At 44.5% G+C, this 24,342-nt stretch overlaps 1 protein-coding gene across 2 annotated transcripts in view; it reads right to left on the reverse strand.

The window, feature by feature from the left end:
• The window catches only part of LOC106573504 (talin-2), a 141,361-nt gene that overhangs the window by 46,861 nt on the left and 70,158 nt on the right, over positions 1–24,342 (reverse strand). For both annotated transcript variants that reach the window (XM_082962666.1, XM_045697137.2), the window contains 12 exons: positions 21,612–21,754; positions 8,666–8,793; positions 8,338–8,401; positions 8,072–8,176; positions 6,610–6,765; positions 5,646–5,747; positions 5,486–5,562; positions 3,895–4,081; positions 2,118–2,231; positions 1,546–1,654; positions 694–902; positions 304–402 (listed from right to left, as the gene is read on the reverse strand). In XM_082962666.1, coding sequence (XP_082818792.1) covers positions 304–402; positions 694–902; positions 1,546–1,654; positions 2,118–2,231; positions 3,895–4,081; positions 5,486–5,562; positions 5,646–5,747; positions 6,610–6,765; positions 8,072–8,176; positions 8,338–8,401; positions 8,666–8,793; positions 21,612–21,754 — 1,493 coding nt within the window. The remainder of the gene's footprint in view (positions 1–303; positions 403–693; positions 903–1,545; positions 1,655–2,117; positions 2,232–3,894; positions 4,082–5,485; positions 5,563–5,645; positions 5,748–6,609; positions 6,766–8,071; positions 8,177–8,337; positions 8,402–8,665; positions 8,794–21,611; positions 21,755–24,342) is intronic.

Genomic DNA, 24,342 nt, shown 5'->3' on the forward strand with positions numbered 1-24,342 from the left:
CTTCACTCACTGAGCCACAGCAGAGCTAAGAAAACGTGACTGGACGGACTGAATAAGGACATTTCCATTATGTGGTCTCAACTCTGGTAGCTATACAGCTGTATAGTCAGTATGCAGAAACAGTAGAAATACAGGCATTCTCTAGTGAGGGATTTGCTGTCCACTCAATTACAATAGCTAAAGAAAACAAAGCCTGATACCGTTACATAAGTGTGTGTGCAGCTTTAAACAGGAACTGGGAACATGCGTGTTTTCCTGTTTGGAGGCGGAACTATAGAAACAGTGAGTAAAGTGCAGTCCAACCTGGAACCTCTCGTCAGTCTCGCCCTCCCCCATGTGACGCAGCAGGTCCCCGCTGGCCTGGCCTATACTTCCTGCTGCAGTCAGCACCGTCTGTCTGGGCTGCATGGGAGAGGATGACATCACCACATTCACAACACTGACCCCACCGCGGCACCACAGACCAATCACAGCACTTGGCTGCTCTCAGACACAGTTCACATCACAAATCAAAACAGCTCCCAATGATTATATCTACAGGACACATAATTATTGTGTCCTTCAACTGTTTTAAAAAACATACTATAGAAACAGACTAGTGGATTTGTTAAAAAGGCAGTACACATCAATACATGTGTATAAGGAGAATAGAACAGATGTGATGGGTAGAACAGTGCTGTGTTGTGTCTGTACCTCTCCAGCCGCTGGCTCAACAGACCTGAGCAGGTCAGAGACGGCCCCTGTCAGGGTCCTGGCAGCTCCCATCAGGTTCTGCCCGCTGCCCACCTGGTCCTCCACCAGCGCTGCCAGCAGCTTCACCCCCCTAGACATCTCTGTCAGGTTGGAGGAGATGGTGGTGATAGCACAGCCCACCGCTGTGTAGTCTGTGTCTGTGGGGTCACCTAGGGAAGAGAGAAAGTCCTTATTAACCCTTTCCAGTGCCTTCTGCTCTACCTCTGACACAGTCTCTTCTCTCTCAGCCCAAACTACAATCAGCAACCTGGGTGGTGTTATAATACACACATCCGTGTCACGATCATAATGAAAACACATTGGATATGGTACAGCGGAGATAAGTACAGAGAAAGAGAGACGTGATAGTTATTTGTGGAGAGGTAAAAGGTTCTACTGGATGATAACAGGGAGCCTCAGTGCCATCCAACAGATGAAAACGTATCGAACAGCTGGCAGGGAGCAGTGTGGAGCAGAATGGCACAGCTCCAGCCAGGAGGCAGGGAGAGGCTGCCAGCCAGTTCAGATTCAAGACAACACGCTAACTATTTATTCCATCAATGGAAAAATGTATTATGGCAAATGGTAAATGCTCCATTATGTAAAGGGAACTCAGAGCCCCTCCTCTCTGGGCGCTCCACATTGGCTAGGAAAATGTGTGTATTGATTCTATCCCTATGGGTTTTGCCCTTGAAGATGAGCGCCTATTCTTTTTTTCTCTCAAGCTAGGACTAGAGGCCTTTGTAAGAAAAGGATTCCAGTGCAAAAATAACAGAAAACTCAACATGTCAGTAGGTAACCTCATGCACTCACCTGCTGTAAGATTGACCACAGATGCCGTTCCAGCGGTTATGGCATCTACTTGAGAGTGGATTTCATGTTTGGACTCATCCACTTTGTTCTGAACCCAAACTCTGGACGCCTTTCAGGAGAGGGAGAAGGATGGGTGTTGGCTTTCATCACAGTGGGAGATTTTCAACCCAGATAAACTTTACTATCAGTGATTAAAGGACTGGGCTTCTTCACAATTCCTACAGCTTTTGAAGCACCAGTCTCGAGCTTTAAAGTACATCTTCCATATTTACAGTCAATTTCCACCACCTAATTACACATGGGAGTTCAAATGGACTTAAAAAAAAAAAAACTCTGAGCTTCTCTACACTTAGCAAATCAACAGAGGGAAAACGCCAAAATTGCATCTAAAAAAAAAATATACATTCAATGGGATTAATAATTTAATATATTTTCCAAAAACACACTCAAATAACAAATTAATCTTCACTGACCAGGATGCATGGACCAAAACGTTCTGAGTCTTGAATGGTGAGATTTAGTGGCTGTTGTGTATAAAGGGATTAGTCTTGTAAATGGAGGTGGGAACTCACCATGTCCTGGCCCAGTGGAGGCAGGTTATCTACCTCCCCCAGATCAGCCTGGGCCTGCTGCACCGCCTGCATACTGGTGTTAATGGTCCCCATCAGGGCCTGCTGGGCCAAGCTCTGACAATACATACAGTTGAAGTTGGAAGTTTACATACACCTTAGCCAAATACATTTCAACTCAGTTTTTCACAATTCCTGACATTTAATCCTGGTAAAAATTCCCTGTTTTAGGTCAGTTAGGATCACCACTTTATTTTAAGAATGTGAAATGTCAGAATAATAGTGGAGAGAATGATTTATTTCAGCTTTGATTTCTTTCATCACATTCCAAGTGGGTCAGAAGTTCTCACACACTCAATTAGTATTTGGTAGCATTCACTTTAAATTGTTTAACTTGTGTCAAACGTTTCGGGTAGCCTTTCACAAGCTTCCCACAATAAGTTGGGTGAATTCTGGCCCATTCCTCCTGACAGAGCTGATGTAACAGTGTCAGGTTTGTAGGCCTCCTTACATGCACACACTTTTTCAGTTCTGCTCACACATTTTATATAGGATTGAGGTCAGGGCTTTGTGATGGCCACTCCAAAACCTTGACTTTGTTGTCCTTAAGCCATTTTGCCACAACTTTGGAAGTATGCTTGGGGTCATTGTCCATTTGGAAGACCGATTTGCGACCAAGATTTAACTTCCTGACTGATGTCTTGAGATGTTGCTTCAATATATCCACATAATTTTCCTCCCTCATGTTACCATCTATTTTGTGAAGTGCACCAGTCCCTCCTGCAGCAAAGCACCCCAACAACATGATGCTGCCACCCCCATGCTTCACAGTTGGGATGGTGTTCTTCGGCTTGCAAGCATCTCCCTTTTTCCTCTAAACATAACAATGGTCATTATGGCCAAACAGTTATATTTTCGTTTCATCAGACCAGAGGACATTTCTACAAAAAGTATGATCTTTGTCCCCATGTGCAGTTGCAAACCGTAGCCTGGCTTTTTTATGGTGGTTTTGGAGCAGAGGCTTCTTCCTTGCTGAGGTGTTGTTCTAGGATTGATTTGCACTTTTCGCACCAAAGTACGTTCATCTCTAGGAGACAGAACGCGTCTCCTTCCTGAGCAGTATGACGGCTGCGTGGTCCCATCGTGTTTATACTTGCGTACTACTGTTTGCACAGATGAACGTGGTACCTTCAGGCATTTGGAAATTGCTCCCAAGGATGAACCAGACTTGTGAAGGTCTACAATTTATTTTCTGAGGTCTTGGCTGATTTCTTTTGATTTTACCATGATGTCAAGCAAAGAGGTACTGAGTTTGAAGGTAGGCCTTGAAATACATCCACAGGTACACCTCCAATTGACTCAAATGATTTCAGAAGCTTCTAAAGCCATGACATAATTTTCTGGAATTTTCCAAGCTGTTTAAAAGCACAGCCAACTTAGTGTATGTGAACCTCTGACCCTCTGGAATTGTGATACAGAGAATTATAAGTGAAATAATCTGTCTGTAAACAATTGTTGGAAAAACTACATGTGTCATGCACAAAGTAGATGTCCTAACCTACTTGCCAAAACTATAGTTTGTTAACAACAAATTTGTGGAGTGGTTGAAAAACAATTTTAATGACTCCAATCTAAGCACATGGAAACTTCCGACTTGTACACACAGAACGTACAGATTTTTATACACAAACATCGTAGATAGTGATGGTGTAAGCAAGGTTCTCTGCACATCACTGCTCCTACTGTGTGTCATTGGCATGGTTGCCAGGGGCATGCTCACCAGTGGGGGCATGTGTCCTCTGTGCATCTGCCCTGTGGTGATCTGCTGCTGGGCAGAGGGCATGGTGCCCATGTTGAAAGTGTTGTCAGGGCCGCCGATGGACCCAGAGCGGATGATACCTGGCAGTGCTACCGAACCATGCTCCACACGACCCACCCTGTTGAACTGCTGCTGTAGGATGGTGGACCTGGATGAGGGAAGGAGGGAGAGAGAGATGGAAAGAGAGAGAGAGATGGAAAGAGAGAGAGAGATGGAAAGAGATGGAAAGAGAGAGAGAGAGAGAGAGATGGAAAGAGAGAGAGAGAGAGAGAGAGATGGAAAGAGAGAGAGAGAGAGAGAGAGAGAGAGAGAGAGAGAGAGAGAGAGAGAGAGAGAGAGAGAGAGAGAGAGAGAGAGAGAGATGGAAAGAGAGAGAGAGAGAGAGAGAGAGAAAGAAAGAAAGATGGAAAGAGAAAGAGAAAAAGAGAGAAAGAGAGAGAGAGAGAGATTCGGACCTTTACAGGACAACCTCTGACAAGGTCGAAGTCGATGCTCAGTATTTTCTCCCTAACAATGGGACAGTAGTACCAAAACCATTATAGTGAGTTAGAGACGATAGGCACTGAAAGACATGAAAAGTGCTGTTTTCCTGCCCTTGTAAACAGATGCCACACTCACTATTGGTTAATTACTGCTTATTTTGAGAGGCAGCAATTATGTTCTGTGCTGAGAACAAAAACATGAGTCCATTGGCACCTAAACAGCAGGGAGTGATATGATACCCAGTGTCTATCACAGCAGGATCCGCTATGAGACAAGCAGGTTTCCAATAACAACCGGTGTCTGGATTCGGCATAACAGGACAAGAGTCCATCTGTATTATGGAGTCTTTAGGAGTCTGGCTGCAGGCCAGGAGGAAAACTAGGCAACTGGGATCAAAAAAAATAAATGACAAATACTTCCAAGAACACAATATCTTAATGAATGTCTTCCTGATGATTTCTTTTTTTGGGGCAGAATAATATAACCGTCTTGCCCTGGGGTCTTTTTCTTATGGAGGTTAGGAATAATGAAAAGCTAACATTTCTTATTTAACTAGGCAAGTCAGTTAAGAACAAATTCCTATTTTACAATGACGGCCTACCCTGGCCAAACCCTAACCCAGATGACACTGGGCCAATTGTGCGCCGCCCTAAGGGACTCCCAATCACGGCCAGTTGTGATACAGCCCGGGATCGAACCAGGGTCTGTAGTGACACCTCTCGCACTACGATGCAGTTGCGCCACTCGGGAGTACCAGGAGAGTTAATACATTCCTGAAGGAGAGGGACAGAGGGAATTCTAGGATAGTGTTTCAGAGAACACATTAATCTCACATATACTATACAGTACGTTATAGGTAAATTCAGTTTAACTCCTTTTGTGTTCTTTTTCTCAGGGGTGTAATGCAGGGCAGGCAGAAATGTGATTATATGCCACAATTAAACTAAGGTTTACATTCACATGAGGAACTAGCCTGTAGTCTCTGAATATGGCTGGTCAGCATTCTCAAAGTAAATAGGAATGCACCCTATTAAGACCATTTAGCATGTGCATTATGAACCTTTCTTACTTCTTTGGAGAGACTGATTCCTCCAGCATGGTGGACTCCTCATCTCCCTCCAAGCCAAAACGATCCTTACTCTGCTTCTGTGGAAGGGATATCAAAAGGTGTCATAATAAAGAAAATAAAGTACTTGGGAAGTGTCATTTCTGGTTTGGTCATGACTTACCTTTTTGAGGATGATGTCGATGTATCCTGCAATTAGCTGAGAGATCTGTTCCCCCTCTGTGGTCTGAACAGAGTAGTAACTCTCCTGGTACTCCCCAAAGTCCTGCAGGGTACAAGCAGATAGTCAGGAGAGATACTGAAGTTACAGCACAGGTCCACCTGGTAATACCGCTAGGAAATGGAGAAGTGTGTGTATGTCGTATGGGGAGTACAGCAGCTTTCTCAGAGGTCAAGGTTGAACCAGGGCCTTCTACTTTCACATGCCACAGCTCTTTGCCATGCTGTGCTCTAAGTTCACAAAGTGTATTTCCATCCACACAAGCACAGAAAGATGTGGGAGTACTGAGAAAGAAGCTTTGAATGGACTAAAGGTATGTCGGCAATACCTTTACCATTCCTTCTCCTAATGAACAGACAAACGTTGACTACCTTTCGCTACGATTTTGCAGTCCTCAAAGAGCTGATTAAATATGAGAAATACACATTTTAAATATCAATATCACACACTTCAAAGGCTGCCTATGTGAGACAGCAAAGTAATATATCATTCAAATCAATGTTGGCAAATGTACCTTTGAGTATGTTGCACTTCTTATTAATCTTTAAATGGGTTATTCAGTTGAGTGAAGTCTGGCTTAATAAAGCGAGACGAAACAAAAAACAGCAATGTTGACAACAAACAAAATACTAAATTGAAAAAGCACTCAAATGAATAAAACATCCAAGTGCTTCACATTCTTCCAGTAAAATCACTTGTATATATATACACAGTCTAATATATACAAGAAGTGCTTATTGACAAGAAAACACAATAACACTGTGGATTAGAAGTAGTAACAACAACACATACTATTTAGCAGTTATTTATGTTGCTATATGGAGATGGGAGGAACAGAAGAGAGGTCAAGAGAGTGGAATGTGTTCCTGTGAATGTGGGATTGGAGTAGACGGAGGGCAGGTCATACCAGGGTGAAGCTCTTGGGAGAAGCAGCCCATCTCTTCACCGTGGTCAGGGGCCACTCCTGAACCACGTCTTTAGTCTTCTCTTCTACCCGCATCACCGACTCTTTGGTTATCCCCAGTAACCGAGGGACCAGTTTATTCTTGCTTTTCATCTTTTCCTAACAGACAAGACATAAGACAATATTTTCATAGGTGTCAAACACCTACACAGATGATTCACTGGGGGCATCTCTTTATTCAGAGAAATTAAAACCGCAGCAGAGCAGCACTGCGTGCCATAGATAGCACACATGCTCTGTTCTGTTTGTCTGTCCTGAGTCAGGAGCCCCAGTGGAGGAGGGTTGATGGGGAGTGACCTTGCAGAGTTCAGGCTTGTTTAACCGGGGCTCCCTGCTGTTTTGCTGAACAGGCCATTCCCAGTCCCTCCTTCCTCAGGCCTCTGTTGCTAGGGGTGCCTCAGCCTGGCTGTCAGTTCGTCAGGATGGAGCTTCCACCAGCAGCAGCACATTGACTCTGCCTGGCTCTAGTGCCCTCCTCCTCTCTGCCCAAACACAATCCATTATGCCTCACTTCAGAGCATAAGCCGACTGTTGGCTCCACTCCAGCAATGCTGAACACTACGCACAATTAACGGTTAGGGGACAGGGGAGTTGAAAAATACCTTTTCACGTCTCCAGGCAAATATTTTCATTGTCAGGTTCTAAAAGTATAGCTCCTTGACAGGAACAAGGCAACAGCTTTAGAGCAACTTGTACAGACTCATTGTTTTTCATCCAAGGGCAGATAACATTATGTTGATTATCATGGTAGCTATGTTTAGAGAACCATTCCAATTGTTCATTGTCTTTGCTTACTCAAGAAGTTGTTCACAGTGTATTCAACTCAGGAAGTCAGATTTTGGAATCTGAATTGGTTTGACATGCTAGAGATAGTATCTTAAATCTGTAACCTTTTATTTCAGACATAGCAGGTGGGTGAGGTTTTGAAACATCTTCTGGTCTGGGACTCACAGCACAGGTGAACTGTCAGAGAGGTTTTATTGGCTGTAGTCCCACCATCACAGACAGGCTAAATTCCTTCCATATCATATTTAGGAGCCTTACAGTTATGAAAAGCTTGTTCTGGAAGCACTGAGCTGGTTTAAGAGTGACACATAACAAATGAAAGGTTGCAATAAACTTCCAAATTGTGCATTACCTACAGTATATCTATGTTTTTGGCTGTGGTTGCTGTGTGAGAGAGTGCTGCTAAAATGAATTATTTATCATGCTCTTAAAACCCCCAACTCCCTCTCCTCACCTCTCTCTCTCTCACCCACTCTCTTTCGATCTCTCTCTCTCTCTTTCGCTCGCATACACACAGCTCTCAAGGCTAATCTTTAACTTGCAGTCAGCTGTATTTACATTGTAAATCCTTCAGTTTACTTTCTGTTGGAGAACACAATCCTCTCGTCTTATAACTTACCTTCACCAGGAAGAAGGAGACCCCATATGTCGGAAGGGACCTTGCTAGTTTCGCATACTTCACTTTAGACTCAATCTCTGTCATTTCTCCACAGGATTTGTGATCCTGCGGGTCAGAAGGAAATAGGTGCAGCAATATGAACTTTTCAGAGACTTAACATTTTCAAATGTTCTGAATATTAGTGATTTTAATTCAGCTTTTTTTATTTCCCTTTGATAACATATAAATCCATACGCATACAACATACTGAGCAATACTGAACATACCACAAATATTTTCTTCTCCGACCCTCTCTGCTTGATGTACTCTTTGGGTAGAAACTCCTTCAGGCTATGGAGATCAATCACATTTTACAAGTTTACACTCATGAGGCATTTCTCTTTCCAAAACATGCTTTCAAACTTGGTCATTCTTACCTCAGCACCTACATATTTCAAGTGTTAACATTATTGTATGCACTCAAATGGGTATCCCAAAGAGAAGGATTTCATCTAAACTAGGATGGGAGGATTGAGACAGAGTGTCTAAAAGAATAGTAGTGTTGGAAAGTACAGTATAGTGTTGTTGTTAATGATATCTGATAAGAGGACTTACTCTAAGAATCCAGGCTTGTGTTTGTGTTCGACATGGGGTCCAAACTGGATCTGAGCCTGAATTCCAGCAAACTCACAGGCTTTATCAAACGAAACAGGGTGGGATCCGTTCAGTATATCATCTCTGGCCTAGAGGAGAGAAGGAGACAGAAGAGAGAAAAGAAAGAGTGTCTAAGTGGAGTTCAAGCTAGACAGTAATGCAGCTTTTTCTGTTTTGAAAGTTGCTTCAGAGAAGAGTGCCTGCTAGGTGAAAAAAATGTAAACCATCAGCAGGGATACAACATAAACACTTTACTTAGATGAATGGACTCAGAGGAGCCAAACAAGATTAGTTTGTAGCAATCCAAGACAATCCAAGACAATCGCTAACATATGAAATGTAACAGCCTCAACCACTCATCATTACAGTCAGTGGTGATATATTAACAGAAACAAAGACGTCAATAAACATGCACATTTCTCAGAATATTGCATCAACATTGCAGAGGCATCCACAATGTGTCATTAATAAACTGCTTTGAAAATTAAAGAGCAACTTTCACTGAGTGGTTTTTAATTATTACAATATGAACAAATTATATACAAAACATACTGCAGGCCTAAATAAAGTCCAAATGAATACGTATTGCCAGGCCTCAATAATGCTTGATAGCAACCATGTAGCAACCTGTCCGGCCATAACAGGAATGACTGTTTCGATACACTTCCATCAAGGCTTCAGTTGGAATATACAGTACCATTTTGCACCAATAATCTAAGATATCTGTTATATTTAAATGTCTTGTCCATCAAAGCATTAGCATGGGGCCTGTGTTTCCTCATGGGGCCTGTCAGTTATGTCTTTCTGTGTGTGTGTGTGTGTGTGTGTGTGTGTGTGTGTGTGTGTGTGTGTGTGTGTGTGTGTGTGTGTCGCTCTCACTCACTCGCTCTCAATTCAATTTAAGGGCTTTATTGGCATGGGAAACATATGTTAACATTGCCAAAGCAAGTGAAGTAGATAATAAACAAAAGTGAAATAAACAATAAAAATGAACAGTAAACATTACACTCACAAAATACATTTCAAATATCATATTATGTCAATATACAGTGTTGTAACGATGTGCAAATAGTTAAAGTACAAAAGGGAAAATAAATAAACATAAACATGGGTTCTATTTACAATGGTGTTTGTTCTTCACTGGTTGACCTTTTCTTGTGCCAACAGGTCACAAATATTGCTGCTGTGATGGAACACTGATATTTCACCCAGTAGATATGGGAGTTTATCAAAATTGGGTTTGTTTTCTAATTCTTTGTGGATCTGTGTAATCTGTGGGAAATATGTCTCTCTAATATGGTCATAAATTTGGCAGGAGGTTAGGAAGTGCAGATCAGTTTCCACCTCATTTTTCTCAATAGCAAGGCTATGCTCACTGAGTCTGTACATAGTCAAAGCTTTCCTTACATTTGGGTCAGTCACAGTGGTCAGGTATTCTGCCACTGTGTACTAGAGCCAAATAGCATTCTAGTTTTCTCCGTTTTTTTGTTAATCCTTTCCAATGTGTCAAGTAATTCTCTTTTTGTTTTCTTATGATTTGGTTGGGTCTAATTGTGTTGCTGTCCTGGGGCTCTGTGGGGTCTGTTTGTGTTTGTGAACAGAGCCCCAGGACCATCTTGTGTAGGGTACTCTTCTCTGTAGGTGATGGCTTTGTTATGGAAGGTTTGGGAATCGGTTCCTTTTAGGTGGTTGTAGAATTTAACGTCTCTTTTCTGGATTTTGATAATTAGTGTGTATCGGCCTAATTCTGCTCTCTCTCCCTGGCTCTTGCTCTCTCTCTCACTGGCTCCCTCTCCCTCGGTGGCTCCCTCTCCCTCGGTGGCTCTCGCTGGCTCTCTCTCTCACTGGCTCCCTCTCCCTCGGTGGCTCCCTCTCCCTCGGTGGCTCTCGCTGGCTCTCTCTCTCACTGGCTCCCTCTCCCTCGGTGGCTCCCTCTCCCTCGGTGGCTCTCGCTGGCTCTCTCTCTCACTGGCTCTCCGTGGCCCGCTCTCTCCGTCGCTCTCTCTGTGGCTCTCTCTCTCCGTGGCTCTCTCTCTCGTGATCCGTATGGGTGGAGCTATCTGTTCTATAGCATTGAGCCAATAGCCACCAGACCCCATTCAAATGATGATTACATTTTGTTGCATAATAGTATTTATTTTTTTATAGTATTTTTTGGCAATGTGTCATACATTTTTATTGACACAGAGCATACATCATCATGCGCTGTGAATACAAACGTAAAACAAGCAGGGGTTTAGCGCCCCTTGAGGTTCTTGAGAGAGCAGCCAAGGAAGTGAGAGCAGGGAAGAAGTCCATTTGAGCAGCAGCAAGGGATGCATTTTTTTTACTGAATGACACTGACAAAAAAGAAAATGAACGTGTACCTGTGTGAAAGAGAGGCTATGATAGAATATCAGAGGTACACAAGGTCTTATCTGATGACATGGAGTCTGAAATTGCTAAGTATAATATTATTAACAATCTTGCCTACCAGTTTTATGGGCTTAGTGGCCTCAAAGTGCATGGACTCTACAGTTCTTGACACAAACCGTGTGTCTGGCATCTACTACAATACCACGTTCAAAGGCACTTAAATATTTTGCCTTGCCCATTCACCCTCTGAACGGCACACCTATACAATCCATGTCTCAATTGTCTCAAGGCTTAAAAATCCTTCTTTAACCTGTCTCCTGAACGTTTTACATCCTCCTAACCAACTATGCTATTTTGTTAGTTTTTTTGCATTGATTGTAACTTATTTTGTACATAATGTTGCTGCTACCGTCTCTTATGACCCCAAAATAACTTCTGGACATCAGAACAGCGATTACTCACCACGAACTGTAAGAAGCTTTTTCCTTTAACGAGTCCGACGAGAAGGATATACTGCTTTCCCGGGAACAGGTCCAAATCCCCGTAATTTGTGTGAAGAGAAGACGGAGGAAAAGGGGGCGCAGGTTGGGCTGCCTTCTGAGAATCCGTAGGCGAGCGAGTAAACTCCCACTGCCATCTGTTCTACTGACTAACATGCAATCATTGGAAGATAAAATTGATGACCTACAATTACGATTATCCAACCAATGGGACATTAAAAACGAATATCTTATGTTTCACTGAGTCGTGGCTGAACGACAACATGGATAACAGAGCTGGCGGGATTTTCCATTCACCGGCAGAACAGAGAAGACACAACGTCTGGTAAGACGAGGGGTGGGGGGGTGTGTCTATTTGTCAATAACAGCTGTTGCGCGATGTCTAATATTAAAGAAGTCTCGAGGTATTGTTCACCTGAGGTAGAGAACCTTACGATAAGCTGTAGACCACACTACCTAATATAGTTCTCATCTATATTATTCGTAGCTGTCTATTTACCACCACAGACCGATGCTGGCACTAAGACCGCACTCAACCAACTCTATATAAGGCCATAAGGAAACAAGAAAATGCTCATCCAGAAGTGGCGCTCCTAGTGGCCGGGGACTTTATTGCAGGCAAACTTAAAAATAGTTTAACCAAATATTTACCAGCATGTCACATGTGCAACCAGAGGAGAAAAAAAAGCTCTAGACCAACTTTACTCCACACACAGAGATGCATACAAAGCTCCCCCCCACCCTCCATTTGGAAAATCTGACCATAATTATATCCTCCTTATTCCTGCTTACAAGCAAACACTAAATCAGGTAATACTAGTGACTCGCTCAATACGGAAGTAGACAGATGATCTGGATGCTACTACAGAACTGTTTTGCTAGCACAGACTGAAATATGTTCCGGGACCACCTCAGTCATCGGCTTCATCAATAAGTGCATCGACGACGTCATCCCCACAGTGACTGTACGTACACATCCCAACCAGAAGCCATGGAATACAGGCAACAGCCGCATCGAGCTAAAGGCTAGAGCTGCCGCTTTCAAGGAGCGGGACACTAATCCGGACACTTGTAAGAAATCCCGCTATGCCCTCAGACAAACCATCAAACAAGCAAAGTGTCAATTCAGGATTAAGATTTAATCCTACTACACCAGCTCTGATGCTCGTCGGCTGTGGCAGGGCTTGAAAACTATTACGGACTACAAAGGGAAACCCAGACGCGAGCCTACCAGATGAGCTAAATGCCTTTTATGCTCGCTTCGAGGCAAGCAACACTGAGCACCAGCTGTTCTGGATGACTGTGTGATAACGCTCTCGGTAGCCGATGTGAGCAATACCTTTTAACAGGTCAACATTCACAAAGTCGTGGGGCAAGACGGATTACCAGGACTGTACTCAAAGCATGCGCGGACCAACTGGCAAGTGTCTTCACTGACATTTTCAACCTCTCCCTGACTGAGTCTGTAATACCAATACCAGCAGACCACCATAGTTCCTGTGCCCATGAACACTAAGGTAACCTGCCTAAATGACTACCGACCCGTAGCACTCACGTCTGTAGCCATGAAGTGCTTTGAAAGGCTGGTTATGGCTCACATCAACAGCATCCTCCCGGATACCCTAGACCCACTCCAATTTGCATACCGTCACAACAGATCCACAGATGATGTAATCTCAAATCGCACTCCACACTGCCCTTTCCCACCTGGACAAAAGGAAAACCTACTGTATGTGAGAATGCTGTTAATTGACTGCAGCTCAGCGTTACACACCATAGTGCCAACAAAGCTCATCCCTAAGCTAAGGACCCTGGGACTAAACACCTCCCTCTGCAACTGGATCCTGGACTTCCAGACGGCCCGCCCCCAGTTGCTAAGGGCTGGCAACAACACGTCTGCCACGCTGATCCTCAACTCTGGGGCCCCTCAGGGGTGTGTACTTAGTCCCCTCCTGTACTCCCTGTTCACCCACGACTGCGTGGCCACCACACAACTCCAACACCATCATTAAGTTTGCTGACGACACAAAAGTGTTAGTCCTGATCACGACAGTAATTTTTCACCGTCAGAGAACTGGCAGTGTGGTGTCAGGACAACAACCTCTCCCTCAAGGTGAGCAAGTCTAAGGAGCTGATCGTGGACTATAGGAAAAGGCGTGTTGAACAGGCCCCCATTAATATCAACGGGGCTGTAGCGGAGCAGGTCGAGAATTTCAAGTTCCTTAGTATCCACATCACCAACGAACTATCATGGCCCAAACCACACAAGACAGTTGTGAAGAGGGCACAACAAAACCACCTGACTTTACATTGACACCCCACTTCCCCATTTGTTTTGTACACTGCTGCTACTCGCTGTTTATTAGTCACTTCACCCCTACCTACATATACAAATTACCTCAACTAAGCTGTAGCCCCGCACACTGACTCGGTACCGGTACACCCTGTATATAGCCTCATTATTGTTATGTTACTCTGTTACTTTTTAATTATTTTTCACTTTAGTTTATTTGATAAATATTTTCTTAACTCTTTCTTGAACTGCACTGTTGGTTAAGGACTTGTCTAGACTTGTTGTACTCGGTGCATGTGACAAATAAAGTTTAATGTGATTTGATTTAACATCAATAAGAGATCATAATTTTCACCCGGATTCATCTGGTCAGGCTATGTCATGAAAGGAGCTGGTGTCTTTAATGTTTTATACACTCAGTGTGTATCTGAATGTAGGCATGCATTTGAGATATACAATATACCACACCCCCATTCCATGAACTAAACTTTGACTTACCAGCACCATCACCCACTGTCAAAGGACACGATCACCAACTTACCCTGTGCCTATGCTCAACTTACCCCATAACTGGTGTAAGTTGTGCCAAGAGACCACTTTTTTTGGACCAGCTATGTTTTTGAAACTGTTATGTTTACATCAATTCAGATTTTTTCCAGGGATACACAACATTCTGAAATATATGCAGATATCTTTGTTTGATAGAATACTATATTTCCCTTGACGTAGTGATGCTGAATGCAAAACATAGCTGTCACGTCCTGGCCAGTATATAAGGTTAATTGTTTTGTAGTTTGGTCAGGGCGTGGCAGGGGGTATTTGTTTTATGTGGTTCGGGGTGGTGTGTTTTGTGTAAAGGGTGTTTGATTTAGTAATTCCGGGTTTTGGTTTATGTTTAGTATTCTATGGTTAGTCTAGGTTGTGTGTTTCTATGTTTGGTTGATTGGGGTTGGGACTCTCAGTTGAAGGCAGGTGTTGTCTATCTGCCTTTGATTGAGAGTTCCATATATTAGGGTGTGTTTGTATGTGTGAGGTGTGGGTGATTATTCTGTGTATAGCCTTGTGCCTTACCAGACTGTTTATTTGGCGAGTGTTCGTTTTTTGTTATTTTCTGATGACGATTTCGCATTATCGTCAGAAGACGAAGACAACAATCGTGACAGAATCACCCACCACCAAAGGACCAAGCAGCAGAGGAAGGAGCAGACGGAGTTCGAGTTGGACTGGCGGGAGAAGTGGACTTGGGAGGAAGTTCTGGACGGGGCCGGACCCTGGCATCAGGCTGGGGATTATCGACGCCCGCAGTGGGAAATTGAGGCAGCCAAGGCAGAGAGGCGGTGGTACGAGGCCAAGTACGCGCAGAAGGAGAAGCACGAGAGGCACCCCCAAGAAAAATTTTTGGGGGGGCACACGGGTAGTTTGGCTAGGCGTAAGAAGAGCCGGAAGCCAGCTACTCGTGGTTATATGGAGGAGCGTATGGGGTGGAGAGCGCTATGTTTCGCTGAGGAGCGCACTATCTCACCCATACGCACGCACAGTCCGGTGCGCGTTATTCCAGCCCCTCGCAGGTGCCGTGCTAGAGCGGGCATCCAGCCTGGTAGGAGGATGCCTGCGCAGCGCATCTGGTCGCCGGTACGCCTCCGAGGACCAGGCTACCCAACTCCCGCTCTACGCACGGCTACCATCAGGCCCCTGCACAGCCCAGTCTGCCCTGTACGAGCACCCCGCTCGTACAGGGCTACTAGTTCCATCCAGCCAAGGCGGGTTGTGCAGGAGGTAAGATCTAGACCGGCTGTGCGCCTCCATAGCCCTGGGTTTCCAGCTCCTGTCTCTCGTGCGGACCCGGAAGTGCGTCAACCCAGTCCGACTCGTCCTGTTCCCGCTCCCCGCACTAGCCTGGAGGTGCGTGTACATAATCTGGTAAGCCCAGTACCAGCACCACGCACCAGGCTACAAGTGCGTCAACCCAGCCTCGCCAGTCAACAGTCTTCATCAGAGCTGCCCGCCAGTCAACAGTCTTCATCAGAGCTGCCCGCCAGTCAACAGTCATCGTCAGAGCTGCCCGCCAGTCAACAGTCATCGTCAGAGCTGCCCGCCAGTCAACAGTCATCGTCAGAGCTGCCCGCCAGTCAACAGTCATCGTCAGAGCTGCCCGCCAGTCAACAGTCATCGTTAGAGCTGCCCGCCAGTCAACAGTCGTCAGAGCTGCCCGCCAGTCAACAGTCGCCAGAGAGGTCAGACTGCGCTGAACTGCCGGAGTGGTCAGACTGCGCTGAACTGCCGGAGTGGCCAGACTGCGCTGAACTGCCGGAGTGGCCAGACTGCGCTGAACTGCCGGAGTGGCCAGACTGCGCTGAACTGCCGGAGTGGCCAGACTGCGCTGAACTGCCGGAGTGGCCAGACTGCGCTGAACTGCCGGAGTGGCCAGACTGCGCTGAACTGCCGGAGTGGCCAGACTGCGCTGAACTGCCGGAGTGGCCAGACTGCGCTGAACTGCCGGAGTGGCCAGACTGCGCTGAACTGCCGGAGTGGCCAGACTGCGCTGAACTGCCGGAGTGGCCAGACTGCGCTGAACTGCCGGAGTGGCCAGACTGCGCTGAACTGCCGGAGTGGCCAGACTGCCCTGAACTGCCGGAGTGGCCAGACTGCCCTGAACTGCCGGAGTGGCCAGACTGCCCTGAACTGCCGGAGTGGCCAGACTGCCCTGAACTGCCGGAGTGGCCAGACTGCCCTGAACTGCCGGAGTGGCCAGACTGCCCTGAACTGCCGGAGTGGCCAGACTGCCCTGAACTGCCGGAGTGGCCAGACTGCCCTGAACTGCCGGAGTGGCCAGACTGCCCAGACTGTCCCGAATTGCCAGACTGCCCAGACTGTCCCGAATTGCCAGACTGCCCAGACTGTCCCGAATTGCCAGACTGCCCAGACTGTCCCGAATTGCCAGACTGCCCAGACTGTCCCGAATTGCCAGACTGCCCAGACTGTCCCGAATTGCCAGACTGCCCAGACTGTCCCGAATTGCCAGACTGCCCAGACTGTCCCGAATTGCCAGACTGCCCAGACTGTCCCGAATTGCCAGACTGCCCAGACTGTCCCGAATTGCCAGACTGCCCAGACTGTCCCGAATTGCCAGACTGCCCAGACTCTCCCGAATTGCCAGACTGCCCCGACTGCCCCCCGGCGATGCCAGAGTGGCCCGACAGCCTGGAACGGCCGGAGCCAGAGCCACCTCCAGAAATAGGTGGGTTGGGGAGGGGGGGTGTAGCACAGTGCCGTCGTTGACGGCAGCCACCCTCCCTTCCCTCCCTTTAGAAAAGGGGACTTTTTGTTGGTGTTGCTTGGGATTATTTTTTGTTAAGGTGCTTCTGGGGTAGCACCTTTAAGGGGGGGGTACTGTCACGTCCTGGCCAGTATATAAGGTTAATTGTTTTGTAGTTTGGTCAGGGCGTGGCAGGGGGTATTTGTTTTATGTGGTTCGGGGTGGTGTGTTTTGTGTAAAGGGTGTTTGATTTAGTAATTCCGGGTTTTGGTTTATGTTTAGTATTCTATGGTTAGTCTAGGTTGTGTGTTTCTATGTTTGGTTGATTGGGGTTGGGACTCTCAGTTGAAGGCAGGTGTTGTCTATCTGCCTTTGATTGAGAGTTCCATATATTAGGGTGTGTTTGTATGTGTGAGGTGTGGGTGATTATTCTGTGTATAGCCTTGTGCCTTACCAGACTGTTTATTTGTCGAGTGTTCGTTTTTTGTGTTTTGTATGTTCATTGTTGAGATTAATTAAAAATCAAGATGAGCATTCACGTACCTGCTGCGTTTTGGTCCTCATTCACCGACAACAGCCGTGACAATAGCTCAACATACCCCACTCTCTGTTAGCACTAATGTCAATCAGTCTACTACCGTACCCTAAAGAGTTCCACCATTAACCTGGGGGGAATATTACAGCAATGAACAAACGCTGACAATAAGATAATTGCCTAATTCATACCACCGTAAATCGCCTGACTAACCAGCTAATAACTCAATAGGCAAATCAATAACAAGGACCCCCATGCCACAGCCAAACACATGGGTATTCTGTTTAGAACGTATGTAGACTGGATTGGTTACACATATACTGCATTTAGATGAGACTCTACATACAATAACAATCAAGAAACTGAAGCTCTAATGAAAAGGGGGACAAAACTAGGCTTGGATGGTATAACGTATCTACCATATACTGCATACTTTGAAGTACCGACGGTAGGATTTTCATTATCCCATCTCACAGAAAATGGAATGTTTGTTTACAAAAAGTACATGGAGCAAACGTGACGTGCCGATCCACTGTTGATCAGCACAAGAGGTGATCAAGATATACTTGAAAGTCACTACTAAAGTCTGCCAGCTAAATATTTTATAACTAGAAAGTTAACTATCTTAGATATGCCAAATACATTTTCTCTAGCTCAGGGCTCTATGCATTTGGTTTGCTAACTTGCTAGCTATAATGTTAGGTGGCCAGCTTAGAATATTAAGCTTCTTGGTTACAGCAGAGACACTCAATCCACCTCTGGATCAAATGTGAGTATTGCCAAGTGCTGACATCCATACGTTTGAATAAAACGTTAATCAAATAGAACCACCGACTGTTTTCTCATTGCTGTTGCTCTAAGATGTGCCAATTGAATCTCAAGGAAACAGTCAGTGGTGGTATTTCATTAACGTTTTATTCAAACGTATGGATTTAAGCAAAGAAAGGCACGCAACAACAGATGACAAATATAGGTACATGGTAAGGATTTAAGAATTTACTTTTTTTATTTTATTATCACCGCATAGCGACTCGAAGGAGTCAGAGGTTAATAAAAAAAAACTATAATCTCTGTTCAACAAGGAGTTGAGGACTTGGCAAGTGTGAGTATAGGCTTTTGAGATAGTTGTTTGTTGGCATTCATTAGCATTTAGCTAGCGTCCACAATGGGAATTCTTTAGTACTTTGTTATCATTTTTTAGCATAACAAACATTTCAATAATACATTGGAAAGAAATGGTGCCACTCGTGTGCAGGAACAGTATGAAGATATGGAAATGTGGATACCGCCCAACTCAACACAAAGGTTGTTACCATGGTGCTGTATTTCCTGTAGTAGTGGAGTAGATAGATGTGTGAAAGGAGTGGATTGTCTGGTGTCTGGTTATGAATGCTGGGGCTGTAACTGCTGGAGACCCCCGCTGGGTGGAGGGGGGCGGATGAGATCATGGAAGCTGCACATCATTAATAAACATTGGGGCTCATCACTAAGAGGCTCTCCCTAAAGAATGCCAGGGATGATAATATAATCTACACTCACTAAATGAACCTACTAAGTCAGTCTCCTATGGTAATGGCTGCATGGTGAATGAGGACTATTCCATCGTAGCAGAATAGAGACATTGACAAGAAGCATGTGTAGTACGGTCATGTTCCGGAGACGCATCTGAGAGCACTGCAGAGGGAGAAGTCTTGGAAGGAAGGAGTGAGAGAGTGGATGTGGAGCCTGGGGTGTGTTCCAGCCAGAGAATGCTCCCTCTCTTCTTGCTCTGTCAGGCCTTTTTAATATTGTGACAAATTAGAGTCACTGGAGTCTGAGGCAACGACATGTGGGGGGGGGGGGGGGGGGGACGACGACTCTGTTCAGCATGTGTGAGTTTGTGTGTATGTATGTGTGTGTGCGTGCTTCTGTTTGTGTGACTGAGTGAAAACAAGATAGGGAGGGGGAAGGCAGCAAGAGGAGCAAAGGGACGAATAGCTAGAGGAAGGAAATGTGTTTTTGTGAGAAAGAACACAGGCTTGTGTTTGTGAGAGAAGGGAATGCATGATGGAACACTGCAATGTGTAAGCGGGTGTGATGTGTCAGGATTTTTATGGGATTGAGAGGGCGTGAAGAAAAAAACTGAGAAAGAGGGAAGGAGTCAGGGCAAGAGAGAGAGAGAGATAAAAGAGTGAAGGGGAGGATAGGGAGAATGGATAGTGTTAACTATAGATGTATTTATGGACTGTAGCTCCGATGCAGCATATAAGACAAGGAGGGAGTTAACAATGGATGTACAGTACCGTATTTATGTAGGTGTCTAAGTGAGTGTGTGCTTGTCGTGTGTGTGTGTGTGTGTGTGCGTGCATGAGTATTTATGGCGGTATATATGTGTATACCGTATATATACCGCCATAAAAAAGCCAGACTACGGTTTGCAACTGCACATGGGGACAAAGATCGTACTTTTTGGTGAAATGTCCTCTGGTATGATGAAACAAAAATAGAACTGTTTGGCCATAATGACCATCGTTATGTTTGGAGGAAAAAGGGGGAGACTTGCAAGCTGAAGAACACCATCCCAACCGTGAAGAACGGGGGTGGCAGCATCATGTTATGGGGGTGCTTTGCTGCAGGAGGGACTGGTGAACTTCACAAAATAGATGGCATTATGAGGGAGGAAAATTATGTGGATATATTGAAGCAACATCTCGAGACATCAGTCAGGAAGTTAAAGCTTGGTTGCAAATGGGTCTTCCAAATGGACAATGACCCCAAGCATACTTTCAAAGTTGTGGCAAAATGGCTTAAGGACAACAAAGTCAAGGTATTGGTGTGGCCATCATAAAGCCCTGACCTCAATCCTATAGAACAGTTGTGAGCAGAACTGAATAAGTGTGTGCGAGCAAGGAGGCCTACAAACCTGACTCAGTAACACCAGCTCTGTCAGGAGGAATGGGCCAAAATTCACCCAACTTATTGTGGGAAGCCTGTGGAAGGCTACCCGAAACATTTGACCCAAGTTAAACAATTTAAAGGCAATGCCACTAAATACTAATTGAGTGTATGTAAACTTCTGACCCACTGGGAATGTGATGAAAGAAATAAAAGCTGAAATAAATAATTCTCTCTACTATTATTCTGACATTTCATATTCTTAAAATAAAGTGGTGATCCTAACTGTCCTAAGACAGGGAATTTTTACTGGGATTAAATGTCAGGATAGGTGAAAAACTAAGTTTAAATGTATTTGGCTAAAGTGTATGTAAACTTCTGACTTCAAATGTATATGTGTACAGTACTGTGCATAGCATGCTCCTTTGTGAGTCCAGGTGTCAGCGGGGAGCTCTCCTCTCAACCTCAAGGCAGGGGAAGCTCATGTGGATGCACTGAGGTGTGCAGTGAGCAAAGCATGCCTGGTGTAGTGCAGGCTCAGCTGACCCCCCAGGGTACTCCCTGTGTCAGCAGCCCTCTCTCTTACTCCAACCACACTGTAGTGTACAACAACACTGTAGTGTACAACCAGCCTTGCAAGGCTGACCCAATCCCCACAGCATAGCAGCACCAGCACAGCAACATGTCTGTGATCCACATACACATACCACTGTAAGCCAGGCCCAGCTCATCCTCTGAGAACTGCAGTACCAGCAAAGATGCATAAGCCAGCAAGCTTGTGATGCAACAGGACATCACACTGCTTAGGAGCTACAGCCCCATAGCCTTGGGCAGCAGATTCAGCTGTGTTTGTGCTGATGTCTGTTTTATTGACCGTAGGGCTACAGGAAGTCAGGGGAGGGCAGAGTAGAGCGGAATTGAGGAGGCTAGTTTACTACAGCTGTATGCCGGGCAGCAATGAGGAGAGATAGAGATATAGAGAGAGAGAGAGAAATATAGAGAGAGAGAGAGATATAGAGAGAGAGAGATATAGAGAGAGATATATAGAGAGAGAGATAGAGAGAGAGAGAGAGAGAGAGAGAGAGAGGTCTGACCTGTACATAGAGAAGGTTGAGCTGGACAGGGTCTCGTGAGTCCACATTCTGGTCGGAGTAGAAGAACTTGCGTCTGAGCAGCAGCATCTCACTCTCCTCCACCCCCTGCTCTCTGAACGTCCGGCTGTGGTCCAGCCAGTTCACTGACAACAGAAAAAAAACACACTCACGTACAGTACCAGTGAAATGTTTGGACACAGCTACTCATTCAAGGGTTTTTCTTTATTGCTACTATTTTCTACATTGTAGAATAATGGTGAAGACATCAAAACTATGAAATAACACATATGGAATCATGTAGTAACCAAAAAAGTGTTAAACAAATCAAAATATATTTTAGATTCTTTGCCTTGACAGCTTTGCACACTCTGGCATTCTCTCAACCAGCTTCACCTGGAATGCTTTTCCAACAGTCTAAGGAGTTCCCACATATGCTGAGTACTTATTGGCTGCTTTTCCTTCACTCTATGGTCCAACTCATCCCAAACCATCTCAATTGGGTTGAGGTCGGGTGATTGTGGAGGCCAATTCATCTGATGCATCAGTCCACTCTCCTTCTTGGTCAAATAGCCCTTACACAGCCTAGAGGTGTGTTGGGTCATTGTCCTGAAGAAAAACAAATGATAGTCCCACTAAGCGCAAACCAGATCGGATGGCATATTGCTGAATAATACTGTGGTAGCCATGCTGGTTAAGTGTGCGTTGAATTCTAAATAAATCACAGACAGAGTCGGGGTGCTTTGCTGGTGACACTATCACTCCACCTCCATGCTTCACGGTGGGAACCACATATGCAGAGATCATCCGTTCACCTACTCTGCTTCTCATAAAGACACGGTGGTTGGAACCAAAAATCTCAAACTTGGAATCATCAGACCAAAGTACCGATGTCCACCAGTCTAATGTCCATTGCTCGTGTTTCTTGGCCCAAACAAGTCTCTTCTTCTTATTGGTGTCCTTTAGAAGTGGTTTCTTTGCAGCTATTCAACCATGAAGGCATGATTCACAGTCTCCTCTGAACAGTTGATGGTGAGATGTGTCTGTTACTTGAACACTGAAGCATTTATTTGGGGCTGGTAACTCTAATGAACTTATACTCTGCAGCAGAGGTAATGCTGGGTCTTCCTTTCCTGTGGCGGTCCTCATCAGAGTCAGTTTCATCATAGCGCTTGATGGTTTTTGCGACTGCACTTGAAGAAATGTTAAAGTTCTTGAAATTTTCCGTATTGACTGACCTTCATGTTTTAAAGTAATGCGGGACTGTCATTTCTCTTCGCTTATTTGAGCTGTTCTTGCCATAATTGAATGTGGTCTTTTACCAAATAGGGCTATCTTCTGTATACCACGCATACCTTGTCACAACACAACTGATTAGCTCGAACGCATTAAGAAGGAAATAAATTCCACAATTTACAAGGCACTCCTGTTAATTGAAATGCATTCCAGGTGACAACCTCATGAAGCTGGTTGAGAGAATGCCAAGAGTGTGCAAAGCTGTCATCAAGACAAAGGGTGGCTACTTTGAAAAATCTCAAATATAAAACATATTTAGATTTGTTTAAAAAAAAAAAATGGTTACTACATGATTCCATATGTGTTATTTCATAGTTTTGATGTCTTCACCATTATTGTACAATGTAGTAAATAGTAGCAATAAAGAAAAACCCTTGAATGAGTAGGTGTGTCCAAACTTTTGACTGATATTTAACAGTATATATACAGAGAAACATACACTTCTGCTACTGGGATTAGGCTTGCTGACAGTCAAATAAAGCAGATGGGTCTAGACAAGCAAATTTAAATTACAGGACAAAAAAAATAATAATTTATGTCTCAAAACAAACTAATCACCAAGTGAAGTTCGACTAAACATCAGGGCAGTAATTTGCATACTGTTCTGCTGAGAATAAGGAGACATTTTGAAGAAGATTTATGATTCCAAACTTTTCAAAATACAATCTCTGTCCATGGCCGTCACCAGAGTTTCATAACATTCAGGGCTCAGTCCTGAAGACCAGGGGCTGAGGGGTTTAATGACCTGAGAAATAAGTAGTATTTTCTCAAATAATTTCCTGCAATTCGACGTTAATTTTACATGACTGACAATACAATAAAAAAAAATATACCACATAAAATGACAAGCTACTCTGATATTGACATACTGGGATCAATAAAATGAACGACCAATGTCTTAAATGCAACCAAAGCATAGGCCAATGAAAAGAGTGGATACACTGATCTTAAACCTACAATATGAGGAGGAAATTATAGTCCAGCAACTTTCCAGCGGCACTCACTTATATATTTTCTGCAATTGCATTTTGAAATATTGCAAAGACCTATTAGCTGCTGCCTGCTGTTCATTGACATCCACATTGACAGCCATAACTCGACAATCAGCTGTTTAATATATTTGCGTCGCGGACTGCCCAATGGCAGGATTCCCGACTGTAGGCATACAGTATGCGCTTATAATGTGACAAAACACAATATACAGCAATTTAAGAAGCTATTGATCCTCTCTGGCTAAATTATGCTCCAGGGTGTAGTATTTTCATTGATTTCATTTATTTCTGTAGAGATAGGAGTAATTATATAATTTGGTACATTTATTTACATTATTCTGCAACACTTCCGGCACCCTTTCCTGCGGTGCTAGGTTTTCTTCCATGCGCTGTGCTCTCCAAGGCCAAATAATCAACACTTCTTATTAATAATTCAATGGATTGTG

The sequence above is a fragment of the Salmo salar genome, chromosome 16 (assembly GCF_965601325.2).
Source record: "Salmo salar chromosome 16, fSalSal1, whole genome shotgun sequence".
NCBI classification, from domain to species: Eukaryota; Metazoa; Chordata; class Actinopteri; order Salmoniformes; family Salmonidae; genus Salmo; species Salmo salar.